Here is an 18,142-nt window from a genome sequence, read left to right on the forward strand (position 1 = left end):
TGATGTCATGTGCAAGTGCACATAACCTGGCACAGTGTCAGGTAGAGCAGGGTAAATGTCCCCCACACACGAAGGTGCTTTTATCTACTCTGATGCAGGACGAGGGGAATATGGCCTGCCATGCAGACAGGTGGCATGCAAACAGAAGGCAAGAGCCTGAGTATAACTTGCCTCTCCCAAGTCACGGATCCTCTTTAGGAAACGCTTTTCAAAATGAGTGGGATCCACCTCTGTTGTTGGCTTCTTTTCTGAAACAATGTCTGGATCTAACCAAAGAGACAAGAAAACAGATTAGCCAGCAAGCAATAATCAGGAAGGCCATTCTCCCTGCCCCACCACTCTGAGGCTGGGACTCATCCTGGCTCAGACGTACTCTGCTCTTCCAGCTTGTTAATGTCCCTCATTATGGCTCGGAAGAAGGGTCTCTGGTTGGGATCATAGTTCATGCAGCGAGTCATAAGGTCAGCTAGCTCCTTGCACGATGGAGTCACTGGCCTGCAGCGGCTTTCATAAAATCTCTCCTTCTGTGAAGATGAATGGCACTTGAGAGACCAAGTACTCACCTTCAGACCTTCTACTCCCCACCATCAGAATCAATTGCCAATCCCTGCTTTAATCCCCAATATCTCTGTCTAAAGGTAGATTTCATCAGATGGGGTTTCTATGCCCTTATTCCAACATGAGAAAAATCTCAGTCCCCATAGTGAAACAACCCAAATCAAGGGGAATAGGTAGCACATCTCACTTCTAAGATGCTGTGTTCTAGGGAAGTCCGGCAGCTTTTCTGGAAGAGTGTGGCTACTTGCGCAACAGCTTTCTGATTCTACAAATTCTGACTCATTAATTCAATTACTTCATGACTCAGAAATAAATCAAACGAGCCTAGGCTTAACATGCAAATGTTTTCTCTGCAGAATCAGACAGTGCAAACAGTAATACCAAATGTAAGATTAGTTAAGTAAGTCAGAGCTGAACAAGACAGTTAACTCAGTAAGTTTATACAAAGTTTAAGGTTTAAGAGTCTCATGGGGAAGTGCCCACAACATTAAGTTTAAAAACTACTTGCACACCATGCTGGGGTATTAGTAGCAGTCAGGGATGACATAGTAATGACCTTAAAAAATTTTAAGATCAGACATAACTAATATCACTTTTTAAAACTAAGTGAAATCCCTGCCTTCCAGTTTCTATGCTGGAGCTGGACTGCAAAGGCCCGGAAGCGTGGTCATTATTGCCTCACTGAGTTTATCTCCAGGCCACCCGCAATGGTCCTTTAAAATCTCAGGATAATACTGCAACAGTTAGATGCCTAAGAACCCCACTAAGGAGTCATTATTCCCATTTTATAGACAATGGAGCCGAGACTTAAGGAGGTTAGTTACATTTGTAGGATGACAGAGCTCGCAGACCAGTGGAGAGATTCACATTCAAGCTCATGCCCATTTCTTCCCATTGTGCAAAGCCCATGAACATCTGAGATCTCACCCGCCTGGAAAAAAACTGCTCACCTCAACCAGGGTCTTATCTTTGAGGGGGATCTCGCCATTGTAGCAGATTTCCCAGAGTGTGGTTCCAAAGCTCCACTTATCGGCAGCCACACTCAGGTTCTTGGAGTCTTCAACGCACTCGGGAGCGATCCAGGGGATTCGCTCTATGCACTCTAGAGAAAGGAAACAGACCTGCCTATAGATTGGCTCCTGGGACTACCAAGTATGCCAAGCACTGCCACTGCAGCCAGAACAGTGGGCCAGCAGCCTGCAAAATTCCTGGCCACGGAAGTCCTGTGGTTAGCCCATTAGACAGCAATTTTCCAGTTCCTGACAGGGTGCTTCTGATCAGGGCCTGCTTAGCACAGAGGCCCTATTCCATAAAGTCCCCAGGAAGGCCACCTTCTAAAACCTGGTGTCAAAAGCAGGAGGGCACCACAGGACAGAGCCACCGTGGAAGGGCAGGAGTCATGTGAACAAGGCTAGGGAAGAGAAAGGAAGGAGTGGGGAGGAAGTCCCACATATGCAGAGACAGTCAACTGCCCAAACACATACCTACTCTATGGTTCCATGCAGCTAGTATCAATTTTGTGTAGGTTTTCTTCTTTTCAACAGGACAGAAGGAAAGAACAGGTTAAACAAAAGCCACATATCTCTTTCTCCTGGTGACCTCTCAGGCTTCTTTTTCTGGCTTCTAACTAAGGCCAGAGCCAGCAATCTCAAAGATACCTCTGCCAAGTCCCCTGGAAATGCCCTTGACTAAAGCACTGGCCTCCACAGAGCAGCCTCCTAGCTGTCAAGGAAAGTGGAACAGCAGTGTTGATCCCAAGTCTAGCACTGGACTCAAGCTCACCTAACCTCCCTAACCCCCTCAATCTGTCCTTCTGCATGGCATATGCATCGGTGCCCTGCCACCAGTCTCACCCTCAAATCCATTGTGTATCATGGGCATCACTGGATTCCAGGTTTCTCTGCTTATACTGTAGTTATCAGTGACTCATCGTGGACAAGATTTACAGGGGTGTCTGTACAAGGACTACTGAATGATTGCCATATGATGGCCATAAATCAGGCTCCAAAGAACAATTTCTGCTCCTCCTCCTCCAAGAACTGGGTATGTAGGGCCATTTCAGGATTTATTTTTCTTCGTAGTTTCCACTCTTTTACTAACATTATTTAGTTAAATTTACTATGCTGAGTTGACTAAAACTCAGTGCTGAAGGTAGTACAGGCTTTAACAGATCACTAGCACCAGGTCCTGAGGCATGCTGGTCCTCCTGTGTGGCTATGTGGGTACTGAGCATAGTCTTAGCTGCTGTTTCTTCTGGAGCCAAGAACTCTGCATAACTTAATCCACTGCAAGGGTGGAGGTCTCAGCAATCTCCTTGTTAAAGGTAATGTACTTTCAAACTGCCCAGTGACTACAGCAGGCTTCCAGAACATGGCAGTGGAGGATCCAGGATATCCAACTTCTTCCCAGCATCTATCTGACCATTTCCCAGAGCTCATGGACCCTGCTATCCCAGCACCACCGAACACAGCACCTTTGTCATATGACTAAAAAGCATCGACTGGGCTGTCAGGGAACTACCCTCCGTCTGTACTACAGCCTACCAATTCACAGCAGCAGCACTGTGTATACCTTTCTAAAGGAAGGCACAACAGTGCAGCACCTTCTTGCTGCTGGTGGTGAGTGTCTGGTGCAGAGAGACAAAGGAGATGGTTGAAGATGGAGAGGGGACAGTACACTCACCTTGCCTGGACAGCACAGAGACTGGGATGCCAGGATCACTAAGCTTGATGAATGGGCCAATCTCACTGTCAATGCCCTCACGGGCTAGAAGGAGGTTTTTAGTGCACACGTTTCCATGGACTAGGTCTTTATCTTCCTGCAGAATAAAAGAGGTCCACATGTTCTTGTCTTCTCTGCCCACACCCTCTGTTTCCAACCCTGGCCCCACAGACCAGCTCTCTCCAGTTCAGCCACAGCAGACCCCAACAGCCTGGTCCACTCATGATATTCTGTTTGATGTGTATATATCCTATGTCTCTTAGCTCCAGGTTCTTGATCAGTGAAATAGGTAACAGCAGAGCAGCTCACACACTCTACACACTGGACTCTGCAAAGTTCTGCAACAGCTGGCCCCTAGTAATGTGCTCCACGATGTTAGCCCTGATGGACACAGGGATTTTCCCTTATTCATTCAGTGTGCTGAGTGACAGCTGATCTTGATTGTCACAGCAAAGAGGGAACTTCAATTGAAGATTGCCTCCATTATCCTGGCCTGTGGTCATGTCGGTGGGGCATTTTCTTATTTGCTAATTGATGGTACCACTGTGGGCTGTACCATCTCTATCCAGGTATTATAAAGGTAGCTGAGTGACCCAGGGAAAGCAAGCCAGTAAGCAGCTTTCCTCTGTAGTCTCTGCTTCAGTTCCTGTCTTGGTTTCCCTTAATGATGTACCTATAAGAAATAAACCCTTCCCTTCCTCAAGGTAGTTTCTGTGTTTTATCACAGCAACAGAAAAACAAACTAAACCGGTCTTGTTCCCCTCTTGGTCCTCCAACATGATACCATTTTCCTCTAGACAGTAGTCCTAGGTAAGCCTACACTTAAATAGTAAGCCCAGTTACTATTTACACCAAGTGCCACTACGCACACCCATGCAACAACACGGAACTCTTTCTTCTGCACCTGGAAGCTGCTAGAAGCCCCTTAGACCTGCTTACCAGCACCTCCCCACCATACCTCCATCATACTCACCCCAGCCCAAGAGAATACCCTAGGCCCTAATGGGGCTCACTACTAATGTAAAAATATTCTTACCAAGTAACTCAAGGCGCTGGCCAGCTGTTTGGCAACTTTGAACTTCCAGGGGGTGGTAAGTTCATCACTTTTCCGGTGCATGAAGAGATCCAACGGTCCCCCCTCCACAAACTCTTCAACCATGATATCTGCAGATACAGAAACAGCCATATCTGGAACCTTCTGTCTAGGGAGAAATTCTTTCTCCCTTACAAGAGCACTCTTTTATAGACACTGCTCAGTGGTCGAGTTGGCTTAACCCCAGGTTCTTCCACTTCTAATCTAGATGACCCTAAGCAAGGGCTGGCCTCTCCTGAGCCTCAGCCTTCATCTGTATATATACAAATAGCAATGCTCACCTCTCCTGGGGGCCGTAGGAGGAGGGGGATTTCCTAAACAAGAGGCCTTGGCAGAGTGTCTAACACAACAAGGGTGCAGAACAGTAGCCATCACCACTGCTACTTTCTAGCACCATACACTGCAGCTCAGAGTTTAGGCCACCCATAGGACAAAACTTCCTTTCAGCAAGTCTCCCATGTGATCACAAGGGTACTCAGCACTACAAAGTTCATAAATCAATCAGCTTAGGGTTAAAAAAAAAAAAAACCAAAAAGCCAAAAACATACAAAAACCTCTTCTTTCTAGATATTCATATCACAAATTCAGAGTAAAAGCCACCTCTCCGAGCAGCTAAAGGCCCAACCTGTCAGCTCCAGTTTACTGGCAGGAGTCTCTTCAGCAGGTCAGCCCTAGCTCAGGATTCACACAAATCACTTCCTTGAGCCCTGAGGTTCCTCATTGGATTGCCTCAATTCTAACCACATGGGCCCGGAGTAACAAGAAGGAAATTTTAAAGAAATAAGTAAAAAACAAACCATGGCCACAATTGACTTCTGCAAATGACCTGAAAAATACCTTGATTTTTTTTCATTGTAAACAAAAGTAAAGAAACCCAAGAGCCTTCACAGAACCAACCCACCCCAGCGGGCAGCTGTCCTCTGCTAGAGAGAACAAACTTACTTTCCACATCTCGGACACAGACGCCATAGAGGTACACAATGTGTTTGTGGGAAACCTGTCTCATCATGCTTGCTGCCTCAAAGAAGGCCTGTGAATAAAAAGAACAAAAGGATGACTAGGCTCAGCCTGAAAAAGAACTAGCTAAGAGACCACCAATAGATCCCAGAAAAACTCACCACTGTCATTCCCAGCCCTGAAAACTGCCCTCCTGGTTGTCTAGTAGCACGAAATACACCTTGACCTCTGAGCACCTCTAGCTAAGGTACAGGATTTGTTTAGAAAATCCAACAATGCAGAGTAAGACTGGTGGGATGAACTACCTACCATTTTCCCCCATCAACCCCTCAGGCCCACCTTATTATTATCCTCTAAATGCCATGAAATTCAAGGTTTATTACTGTTAGAATAAGCAGGAAGCCACAGTTCCTGTTCTACACTTAGTTCCTCTATAACAGACTGAAAGGTCCTCCTGTTCAAGTCATTTGACTCCTTTGGGCTTTCGTGTTCCCAAATGTGTGGGAGCCTGGGAAATCCCTTCAGAGCTTTGAGATGGCTCTGCTTACTGCAGAGATCCACAGCCTCACACAGGGGCCCTTGGTAGACCGGACAGGACTCCTGCCCTCCTCTCACCTCACTCACATCAGTCTTTCCTCACTGCTTTCACACAGCCTGTCTGCCGAGGACAGCAGTAAAGGGAGGAATTCTGACTAAAAGACAAGGCTGGAAACCACGTGGCCAGAGCACAGAGGTTTCCCCAACCAGCTCACTACCAGCTCTAGAAATGGGGGCACTTACAAGAGAAATGTCCCTGTGGCTAGGGTCTAGGACTTTGAGGATCACTTTTATCTTCTTCTCTTCAGCAATCCCTTCATCGTCCTTGTAGTCCAGCAGGGTCCCAGAGTAGATGTGTGTTCTTGTGCCTCTGCCGAGGTGCTCACCCTGGGAGAGGAAGCAGAAAGATGGCTGGGCTCTCTCTGCAGCTTCATGATGGCTCGAGTCAGGGCTGACTCGATGCGACACTGAACACAATGGCAAATGGCCTTGTCCTCGTCAGGTCTCCAGAAACACACAGAACTAAGCATGCACAGCAGTGATTTCCTGGACCCCAGCGATAGCCCCATTCCTGAAAAGCAGCTTCTTTTCCACCTCCAGGGTTAGCCTGTATCCCAGTATCTATGACAAACCTGTGAACAATGTCCAACAGCCAGGTATGTCAATGTCACCCAGATCTCCAGAGCAGACTCAAAGAGGGCTCTGCCAGGTGGCTTCTTTATTCTTAGGCTAGGAGACAGAGGGACCTTTAACTCCTCAGTCGAATGCTTACTGGTCATTTAATTAAGATGCATTCCTTCATGGTGCTTAACCTCAGTCTGCCTCTATAACTGGGGTCATAATGGTACCTGCACCTGCAGCATAATGTAGTACGAATCGAGCAAGGAGCCTAGGTGTAAAGGCTTCTGGTATAGACTGGCACACAGTGTGCAGAAACTCCACTGATGAGCCCTGGGTTCTGTTTCTGAGACTTTCAGTCCACACTCTTTTCACACTGGACCTCTACCCACATAGCCCACCCCACCACTTTACAACACCCACAAGGACATGCATGAGAAGCTCAAGAAGCACAAATCCCATCAGTATCCGTCTAAGCTGAGGACTGAGCTGGTTTTTCCCCATGGGAAGAAAGGAGACCATATTACCAGATAAGACCACCATGTACAGAATGATCCATCTGTTTCTAAGGACCCTTCCCAATTGATTTTCAGTACTTCTAATTTTTAAATCTTCACATTTGGAAATCAAAACATGATTCATAAAACACAATGAGCAGCTAACACTGGCCCCACAAAACTTGTAAATTGGAGTGTATTATTCCATGATTCTGAGAGCTCTTATATAAGCTTTTGCAAATACAGAAAATGGATTTTGGTGGATACCTAGGGAGCCAGTCTTGTTCCCTACAGAAAGACACACCACTGCTAATCAGATATATTAATTTACACAAATACCAGCATTTGTCATCAGTCACAGCAGAATGGCCATTTATCTTCCCTGTCTGCTGCATTCTGGCAAGGTCCTCCAACTATTCATTAGAGCTACAGCTATTATGAAGTGATCCATCAACATTGTGGGAAGCTGAGTTCCCAGAACAGTCCATAAAAGGCATATGCTTTCAGGACAATTACTCTTCCCCAGGAGGAGGACTTAATTCCAGGGGCTAGTTAACAGAACCCACAAAGGCCAGTGTCCACTCCAGCTTCCTCCCATGCAGTTCCCTGTCTGGGCAGAGACTTGGCAACTCACCTTCTGGGACTCTGCTTTGGTGTCCTTCCTCAGGAAACCATGTCAGCCCTTCCAAGACCAGATCTTGCATAGCCACACATGCCACTGAGGGTGGCAACTACACTGGCCAGTGCAAGTACTTACCTCTCTGGGCCTGGCTAAGCCTGGGGATTGTAGGTAGCAAAGGCTACCCCAGCAAAGGCTGGGGCAATGGTCTGACTCACCAGCACGATTCTTTTCTGAAGCTAGTTCTTGTCCTGCCCTGCCCTGTAGTCTTTGTTCTCTTCTATTCCTTTTGGAAGTACCCTCTGAAAAAGCAGGCCTGAGCCCCAGAGGTACCAATACAGAGCCCTCTATGGGTGGGGATCATCATTCCCAGACTCTTACCACAGAGACCAATCTCAGTTCCCATGTCTGTGCTCCCATACCTCTACCCCAAGTAGCCCCATAGCCTATTCATACATATCCATCAAGGACTAGTATTTCAGGGGGTGGCCAACAGGCAAGATTGGGTAAAAGGGAGGGTGTGGCTGAGTGCCCTTACCTGTTAAGTGAACCTCCTAGTTCTTTTCCCACTAGTATTTCCCCAAAGCAGACTTTATTTCCCCCTCAAATCTCCAGGGGTTCCTGATGGGGAGTCGAGACCAATGCTAGACAAAGGCCCACAGTGGAGACTTACTTGTATAATATCTTTCTTAAGGATCCGATCAAAACTCAGCTGGCTCATGGGGTAGACGGGCTGCCACTCCTGGGCTTTCTTAGTGGCTACTAGCAGATTGGAGATTTCTGTGGAAGAGATCAGAGAATTCTGAGCACCATTCTAGGTCCTAGATCCTGGCCATCCAATGTATACTGAGCCATGGGGCTCACCGAACATGTGTTTGCTAGTTCTGACATTGAATAAATTTGTATTAGGTAAATGCTTATTTCATACCCTCTAGGAGCTTACAGGCTAATGGCAGAGTCAGCATGAATTAGCAATCCCAAAGAGAGTTGATTTATCCAAGGGTCACACAGCAGGATCTGTCTTGGTAACAAAGTTTCCCTTAGGAAATGAACATTTAAATCTAAAACTGGCTAGGTGTGGCAGCACATGCCTGTAGTCCCAGCACTTGAGAGACAGTAACAAAAGAATCAGAAATTCAAAGTCAGACTCAACTAGTGAGTTAGAGAATCTCAGAACTAAATTTCAAGAAGCTGGGGACCATGTCTGCCTCATTTTCTGCTCTATTTCTACAGCCTGAAACATAAGGAATGTTCAACAAGTTACTTGGTTTTATGTTTACTTTGTGGTACTGGGAATTAAAACCAGGGTCTTATACATGCTAGGCACGCACTCTATTCGCCAGCTCCAGAAAAGAAATTGTTAAATGTAGGAGCACTCATTCAGTCCTCAACACTGAAGGAGGAGCATTGAGGAGAGGCTGATGCTCTGAGTCTAGGGAACCCTTTGGAAAGGGGAAACACAGCTTTATGCAGATAGTGGGGAAAAGGCAATCTAGGTTGAGTGTCCTAGTAATCTTGCTGGATGAAGCTACAACCTCTAAGCATGTGGGTTAGGAGTGAACCATTCCCCGAGCCCCACGAAGTTAAACAGCAAATGCAACACATGACCAGGTCTGTCAGGTCAGGGTTACATGGGCAACAGGGAATTTATCCTCTGGCAAGCTGCAAAGTAATAATGATGCAACATAACCTTCCAAATACAGATACAGTGCAGAATCCTCTGGGAAACAGGCAGACCTGTCATAGTCCCTGAACACATCACATACTTCCTTCAGCTGGACCAGAACCATTGGGGAAGTTCTTGCACTGGAAGATAGTAATGAGTTCAGGGAGAAATAGTCTCCCATGGGAGTCCTGATTCTTAGTTTCTGATAAGGATGTTCCCAAAAGATCTATAAAAACTATGAGGCACAGTCCATAGTGGCAATAAACTAGTAAGCACTAGTTACCACATTGGTTACCTCGCCACAATCAGGTTCCTCAAATCTTCTCCCTCAGAATAGGGCTCCCTGCTTTTTTTCTGTTTACATTCACACTTTGTTTATGCTATGCCGGGTACAGTTCTACAAGCAATGATTAATACGGTTAACTTCTGGGCCCTCAGGACAAGCCCAAGTGGTAGGAATTGTCAGTATCCTCATCTGAACTCCAGTTCAGAACAAAGGCTCAAAGACAATCAGCAACCTAACCACAGGGCTTTCTAAGTCGGAGAGGAAGGATTTACAGAATGCTCAGGACCCAGAGGTGCGATATAAGTACCAGAAACTGGATTCAGGCATCTTCTGGGTGCTCCTTTTCTTCTGAGCTATTCCTTCCACTGTTTATCTCGACTCTAGCCTATTCCCTGGGAAAATGCAGATTAAACAGGAGCTGTCCTAGAAAGAAGAGGTGGTGTCAGATGTAATGACACAGGCTGGCGGCACACCATCTGGAAGTTAAGAGAGAAGCACGGATCCAAAGCGGCTCATGGCTTGATTATCTGGGTGTGTGCCTCAAGGCACCTGCACTAGGGTTGATGTAGGGGGAAGGGGGCACATTTAACCACCATGAGCATGTTTTGTATGAGAAAACTGTGCCCTCCTCAGGTTGCTAAGTGAGACAGATGAGACCATGCCTAGAAGATCTTTAGTGTGCAGTAAAGGCTCCACCACTGGCAACAACTGTCATCACGATCAACCACTATCCTTGTCTTTCACCAGTGTTCCAGCCTTGTGGGCCTGAAGAGCTGTCCTCCACAAGGAGCAACTGAGTGGAAATAAGGAGCATGCATGCCTGTACTGAGCACTGACAGGTTCCATGGAGTGTGGAGCTGGGCACCGGGCCTAATCAAGGATTTACCTATCATGTGCTTCTGGCTGGCCTCCTGTCTTTCCCCTGGCTTTATTACATGAAGAGTTGTATGTTCTAGTATAAGCAGTATGAAACCCAGATCAAGGTGTCTGACTCTGAATCCTACAGTTAGGAGAACAGAGAAACTGAGCAACCTGAAAGGATACTCTTGTGTCCCAGGCTCCCAATTTCAGCACTTCTTTAATTTGCAGGTGTCAGAGGCAAGAAAGCAGGCTCTGAGAACCAACATGAGGAAACTCCACACTGGGTTCCCTCAGCCTTCCCTCCTCCACAGACTTGGCTCACCATGGTACCTGCCCCTCTGCAAAGTGTATGTAGATGGAATGGAGAGGGTTGGGGTGAGATAGTGTGTGTTCAAATCTGTACTCTTTCTCCATGTAGGGTGTTGGCCAAATACAATAGGGACAATGGCATCCTGAATTATTCTGACAATTAAATGGTAAAAATCATGTAAAGCCTTTTAACTGGCAGATCAAACACTAAGTGTTAGTAGCCATTATTATTATCCACTGCCACTCACTACTCTAATGACTACTGATGCCATTAGCTGTGGAGTCTTAAGCAAATCATTAAATACCTCTGAAACCAACTTCCTATGTGGGGGGAAAAACAATGAAATAGTCACTAAACTACCTGGACATAGTAGCTATGCTACAGTGGAAGCTATCCCAACATTATCACCTTATGGACAGTACTGCATACAATTCAGTGTGTACCCCATGCTTCCCATGAGTCCCAGAGCAGCGAGTGAAATCCAAAGCTTGTCTTGAAAGCTCATAAGCAAGCGAGAAAAGGAGTCAGAAGACACCGTCAGTGCTCAGTGTCCGAAGGGCCGCAGGAGAAGCCACACAAGAGCTGTTCAGCTCTGTTCCTACATTCCTCCCTCCACAGCTACTGGCTTCTAGATCTGTGCTGCTAGGGGGTGATATCGACATCAGAACTCTGTACAGGGAGGGACCTGACAAGGAAAGCACATTTCAGTATCCAGTCTTCTCCATTCCTGTGGATTCTGTGTTCTCCCATGGACCATGATCCCTAGGGAAATAAGATCTGTTTTAACATCCAGAAGAGAGGTCATATGAGTAAATAGGACCGCTGGGCCTCAAGGCCCTATGGAGCTCTGAGGTCTCATGGGCAAGAGGCAGATGTGTTTTTGCCCGTTGTGGAACATCATCTAGCATAAAAACAAAGGCTGCAGTTATTCTCTGAGGCTGGCAGGTAACCCTATCTGATAAACAAGAACACAAGTCCTTCCTCTTTCACCAAATTCAGGATCTTGCCTTTTGCTGAGGCTAAAACATATTTCACACTGGGCTGAAGTATAGCTCAGCTGAAGGACAGGCACATGACTTGTGTGCATGAGGCTCTGAGTTCAATCTCTAGCAGTTCTGGAAAGAGAACCCGGGCCCTTTCTATCTTTCCAGGTGACTCTTGAAGAACAAGAGCCTGGTCCAAGGCTAGTGTCAAGAGTTGAGCCGCATTCTCTTTAGTCAAGGCCTGAGACTTCCAAGGGCGGATCTGGCAAAGGCAAAGCAGCACCTTGGGGTGAAGAAACAAAAATCCCAATATATGGGGATCTAGAATTCAGGTTAGCTTTGACTCCCAATTTACTATAACTCATATCATTATGTAAGACGAGTCCTTGGCCAGGTATCCCCCAAAGCACACTTTCACACTCACATTCTGAGGCAAGACGTATACCTCAAGGGTATTAGTCATTCTAATTTCAGTGTGTGGCCAAAAGCAGGTGATGCCCTAGTCACTAGCCTGGGTTTTACTTCCTGATCATTCTATCTAGCCCTCTGCTTGCAGGAGGTCTCAGCTCCTTGGTATAGCAGCCAAGGCGTCCTATAATCCCAAATCTTCTCTCTTTAGTCCCATTTCTTCTCCTCTCCCTCTAGAAGCTTTTTGCAGTCCCTGCCCTGGCCTGCCACACTGTTTCATGCGTATTTGTAGCAGTGCTGGGCATGACTTTGCCTAACTCCTCCCTCTCATCACCCAACACTTAGCTCAAGATCTGTCTCCTGCTGCCATGCCTCATGATTCAGAGATCTTAACTATTTCTTTTCACCCAAGGGTATTATATCTATCACCCATCGAATACTGAAGTAGTCTCAGTGATCTGTAACATTTTCTGCACTAGACTACACAACCTCAGAGAACAGGGCCTGGGTCTTCCCATCTAACAGTTCTTTGGCCCACAGACATGCCAGGAACATCTGTCTAATACATAAACAGGTGAGCTATCAAGCCACTTCAAAGAACAAAGAAATCCCTGCTAATTAATCCCAAACACTGTCTTTCCTGCAATTTCACTAGGGTGGTGAGAAGAGGTGTGTATCTATTCTATAGACAGCACTGGCACTAGAGCAGTGGTTCTCAACCTTCCTAAGGCTGTGACCCTTTAGTACAGTTCATCATGTTGTAGGGACATCCAACTATAAAATTATTGCTACTTCGTAACTGTAATTTTGCTACTGTTATAAATTGTAAAGTAAGTATCTGATATGCAGGATGATATTCAACCTCTGTGAAAGGGTCCATTCAATCCCCTAAAGGGTCACATCTCAATCCCGCACAGGTTGAGAACTGCTTCACTAGAGGGATGAGACTTGACATAAGGACAGACCTGCGACAGAACTCAAAGAAAAACACGTGGAACTACAGCTGCTTTAACTGAGACAGCAACCTTTGTTCCACATGTAAAGCATCACAAAGTGGCAAGGGCATCTCCAAGCGACACAACCTGGCTCTGGCAGAGACAAACCTCGGGGCTTAGGCTGACAGCAGCGCTTTAATACAAAGCTTATGTTGTCTGTGCGCAGGATCTGCTTCTTGAGGTGGTTCATGAGGTCTCTCAGGCTGGGGAAGTGGTCAACAGAACCATGCAGGCTGTAGCGGCCCTTCTGTACCTCAATCTGAAAGTTCTTGAACTGCTTCTGGCCACCCAACACCTGCCATTCAGAAAAACAACCCTGTTTAGAATGGAGTCAGGCAATGTTAATGTTAGAGAGCACTGAGTAAGAGGGTGTAGAAACTGTACATCTAAAAATATCCCCAAATAAACTCCACCAACAAACCAACCAAGCAGTAAGTCAATAATGGACAGTGCCAGAAAAAGGCACTGATAAAGGGAGTTACTATATTAGCATACAGAGATCTTATAGCTGCAGAAGTGTTGTTAAATCTTACAGAAATGGCATATAAGATGAAGGCCATGAAAATGTCATAGGACTGTTGAATATTTTAAGAAAACTAGACACATTTTAGAATACCAGTTGGTTTTTTTTTTTTTTTTGAGACAGGGTTTCTCCACAGCTTTTTGGTTCCTGTCCTGGAACTAGCTCTTCTAGACCGGGCTGGCCTTGAACTCACAGAGATCCACCTGCCTCTGCGTCCCAAGTGCTGGGATTAAAGGCTTGCGCCACCACAGCTCGGCTTAGAATACCAGTTGTTGAAAGCTGACCCCTAAATGGCTATCTGTGCCATGTCCTCTCAGGCTCACAGAACATGATGGAAGAAGAGGCTGAAAAAATGTAAGAGGAGGAGGGAAAGATGCAGTGTTACAGAACCCTTTTTCCTGGCACAACACAGCCACTGCATGTGAACTAGGCTAGCTGGTTAACATCTTATCGTGGAGGAGGGATTGGGAGACTCCATCCTTCTGAGCATACGAACACAGTTAACAGCTGCTGGGGAAGGAAGGGGCACTGTATTCCATGATATAGATACTAGTACAGTATAGCTATGTGGTATAACTTCATGGTATAGCTACTAATGCCTATGATCCTATAAGCAATTCTAATTAAGATCAGTTGGTCATCCAAATAAAGACAAGACGATGGAAGAAGGACTTTCTGGGAAGAGGAAAGAGATTGGTCAGAGTTGGAGGTGGCAAGAGAGAAAGAAAGGGTTGGTTATAAAGGGTAAATATGATCAAAATATGCATACATGAAAATATAATAAACTCATTATTATGTATAGTATATGCTAACTTTAGAAGAAGATAAAAGCCTTAGCACATCCTAAAGATTATCCTATACTGTGTATGGAGTAAGAATTCTGGTTGCTAAAATCACCCGGCACACCATGAACCAGCCCAGAGCTGGTGTCTGGCTGTCCATCCAGTCCACAATCCCACAAAAAGAGTCTGAGCAGCTTTATTCCATGGGATCTTCTTTTACAAATAAAGATATCAAGAATTTAGGTCAGAAAGATCTCCTTATGGTATAAAGTGGGAAAGGATATTTAAAATACCCATGTCGGCAAGGTTACTTATCCATAAAAATCTTTGCAATGGGATAGCACCACCTCTATCATATGGTAAGCTTTAACCAACTGCATGTATGTAAAATGTTGGATGAAATAGACAATCCTCTTTGTGACTGTTTCTTTTCCCACGGTAACTTGACCACGGCTGTGTTACTCAGACACTGAATTAGGCTGACTCTACCTCAGGAGGTGGGGCTATCTTACACAGACATCCATTCTATTAAACTTCCTCCAAAGATTGAAGAGAAATGAAAACAGGCATCCTGTGAAGGTAACAAGCCTGACAAATTCTGAGCTCCATTCAGCCCTAAGGCCCAGCTGTTCAGGAATACTCCTGCAGCTTTATCCAGGACGCCTGGCAGTATTGGGTTCCTTATGTGACTTCCTCCTTCCACTCTTCACAGAGCCCAATACTAGGGTTCTCTGGTACTTCGTTCCTGTGTCTGATTTCTACCATATGCTAATGTCTGGCCTCCATCTAGTAGGCTCTACCCTCTCATTTTTCCAGTCTAGGTGAGTCTCACTATTCCTGGTAGACTTAATGTAGACTAACACTGTAAAACTCACTATCTTCATCAAGCATGGTGGTACACACACGTTTAATTCCAGCACTCAGGAGGTAAAGGTCACCAATCTCCACAAGTTCAAGGCCAACCTGGACAGTGAGAACTACATAAAGGTATTCTTGTAACAAAAAACCAAATAAACAAGCAATAAAATAAATCAACCCCAAACAAATACTCTTAACTAATCACCCTCATTATTCTCTAACATACTCCACTTAGCATTTTAAAAAGCTGCATGACTAGCAAAGACACTCGAGAGATCATGAGGCAGCAATCTTAAAACCACACATCATCTTCATTTCTCTCACTTTATTCTTGGCTTGAATCCACATCTGGATGTTTATGTAGCAGACACCTTGGGACAGCAATTTATGTTAAAATGACCAAAGCTACTGCTGGGGAAAAGAGGCCATGTTGATAAGGTGGCTTTCTGACACTAGTCTACATATACCAGAGAATGCCACAGGCAAACACAGTTGTATGTCTGATGATCCTGCCACTGGGTATAAAGTAAGCCACTCTAGATAATTATGCTAAAATTCACCTGTGCCTGATGGGAGGCAATTATCTGGTCATGTTCCACCTTCCAAAGCTATAGCCCTTCTGCCAAGAGATGGCAGAAAAGAAGGAAAAGAGGGTGGAAAGCAGGAAAGAGAGAAGGAAGAAGGGAAAAAGAAAGAAAAGAGGAGAGACAAGAAGGAAGGAGGAAGGGATAGAGGGAGGGAGACTGGCCATAAGGAAGGATACGAGGTCTTGGCTACTGAGTGTCCTATCAGACAGGACATTCTTTCCAGATTACCAGGGACTTGCTCATAGACCCAGGTGTTCTTCTCTGCCATAGCTCCTGGGCTGGGTAGCAATGAACAGATACCTTGTGGCTGCATCTCTTGGCCCACTCCTGTGTCCTGACTAACCTCAGATTTTTCAAAGCAGGTGACAGTCATGAGGATGTTGTCGAAGTCAGTGCAGCTCCACCTCAGCACGTACATTCCCTCCTCACTCCCTTCTTGCCGCAACTTATTGATGGCATATTCTGTGCTGGAGAGAGAAAATGGGCAATAGACAAAGGCTCACACCACAGCACTTCAAATACCAGCAACATCTACTTCATGCACTAGTGCAAACTTCCAGTCCCATATTGTTACCTGCCAGGACCCTGAATGGCATGAAGCATTTGACAATATGGAGGAACTTGAGACACCCTGAATATCCAATACCTAGAAAAGAACTCACCTACTGCACCCCAAGACATAGAGACCTGCTTGATTATCCCCAAGTTCTACAAAGACACTATCTCCATGTCTCACCAGAATAACATCTCATAATACTGGTGAGTGAAGGTTGCCAAGGATACAGCACCAGGAGTCCCATACTGGGCCTCTCCAGCCCCTCATTCTAACTGAAAAAGGAGCCCCATTGAGGAGGGCAATTTGGTCCAATTTGTTTACTGTGTCCTCAGTGACCCCAACAGGCCTGGCTCACAGTAAGTGCTTAATCAGTAACAAGCTGAATAAATACCTCAGTGATGAGCAAAAGAGCATTAGAGGAGAACAGGTCTTATACTCCTTTGCATTCCACAATGCAGAGAGTCATGATGTGCAGAGGGCACAGAACACTGGCTAAATGGTTACCAGTGCTTGGTAAACATGCTGACAAGTGTTGGTGAAAGAGGACTGGTGTGGTCAGTGTGCTTTAGAAAAGCAGAGACTTGCCGAGCAGCGGTGGCACAAGCCTTTAATCTCAGCACTTGGGAGGCAGAAGTAGGTGGATCTCTGAGTTCAAGGCCAGCCTGGTTTACAGAGTGGTTCCAGGACAGCCAAGGCTACATAGGGAAACCCTATCTTAGAAACCAACCCTCCTCCTACACATACAAAAATAAAGAAGAAGAAAAATAGAGACTTCAAGAACTTTCCAACTGTGCCATATGGTCATACCCTTGCTCATGTTGAACACATAGCTGTCTCCTCTTTGAGACCTGGGAAGCTATCATTCACTCTTCAGTGCTTAATCTTATATGAATGCTACCTACTCCCAAGTAGTAGATTTCAGCCTCCCACAAACACGCAACATTTATTCCTTCACGTGCACTCAATGTCCTTGCTGTACAAGCTGAAATAGCAGTAAGCAATGCAGACATGGTTCTGCCTTTAGGAGGCTCATTCTCTGGGAAGAAAGGCAAGTCAAACAGGAAACATGGACATAAACTAAACATCGGTGGTAAGGAGGTAACGAACACCACTGAAGGAAAGCAAAGCAGAACACAGTATTCAGGGACGAGGCACAGGGAGGGTTCAGAATGTTGTCACTTTATAGAAGTGATTAGAGAAGACTTCTCAGACAAGGCAGGAGCCAACACCTGGAGGAAGGGAGGAAGGGAGGGCTGTGGAGACCCTAGAGCAGTGGTTCTCAACCTGTGGATCCTGAATAATTTGGGAGTTCACATATCAGATATTTACATTTTGATTTATAACAGTAGCAAAATTACAGTTATGAAGTATCAACAAAATAATTTTAGGGCTGGGGGTCACCATAAACATGAGTCACATAAACCCTGTATTAAAGGGTTGTAGCATTAGGAAGGTTAAAACCACTGCCCTAGAGGAAGGGCATTCTACACATGGAGAAAAGCCAGTGCCAATGTCTGGAGGCTCAACTGAAACTGGAGCACCAGAAAAAAATGCTTTCAGGGTGGCCAACTCCTCGCTCTGCAGTGCATGTGCCTATCTCCCAAGGCTGTGAGCTCTTTCAGTGACCACACACCACCAAACTACCTGTTTCTCGGGTAATCAAGATGAGAAGAAGGGGGAAAGCAATGGAATACAGATGAAGACAATTCCTAAGATTTAAGATCTGA

The 18,142-nt window shown here is 45.7% G+C and overlaps 1 protein-coding gene across 4 annotated transcripts in view; it reads right to left on the reverse strand.

Moving 5' to 3' along the window:
* The window catches only part of Jak1 (Janus kinase 1), a 117,684-nt gene that overhangs the window by 5,884 nt on the left and 93,658 nt on the right, over nucleotides 1-18,142 (reverse strand). For all 4 annotated transcript variants that reach the window (XM_075945518.1, XM_075945521.1, XM_075945519.1 and 1 more), the window contains 10 exons: nucleotides 16,203-16,326; nucleotides 13,218-13,404; nucleotides 8,274-8,380; nucleotides 6,110-6,253; nucleotides 5,315-5,402; nucleotides 4,316-4,443; nucleotides 3,241-3,376; nucleotides 1,509-1,660; nucleotides 374-524; nucleotides 172-266 (listed from right to left, as the gene is read on the reverse strand). In XM_075945518.1, the coding sequence (XP_075801633.1) occupies nucleotides 172-266; nucleotides 374-524; nucleotides 1,509-1,660; nucleotides 3,241-3,376; nucleotides 4,316-4,443; nucleotides 5,315-5,402; nucleotides 6,110-6,253; nucleotides 8,274-8,380; nucleotides 13,218-13,404; nucleotides 16,203-16,326 (1,312 nt within the window). The remainder of the gene's footprint in view (nucleotides 1-171; nucleotides 267-373; nucleotides 525-1,508; nucleotides 1,661-3,240; nucleotides 3,377-4,315; nucleotides 4,444-5,314; nucleotides 5,403-6,109; nucleotides 6,254-8,273; nucleotides 8,381-13,217; nucleotides 13,405-16,202; nucleotides 16,327-18,142) is intronic.

Source organism: Microtus pennsylvanicus, chromosome 13 (assembly GCF_037038515.1).
Source record: "Microtus pennsylvanicus isolate mMicPen1 chromosome 13, mMicPen1.hap1, whole genome shotgun sequence".
In the NCBI taxonomy this organism is placed as follows: Eukaryota; Metazoa; Chordata; class Mammalia; order Rodentia; family Cricetidae; genus Microtus; species Microtus pennsylvanicus.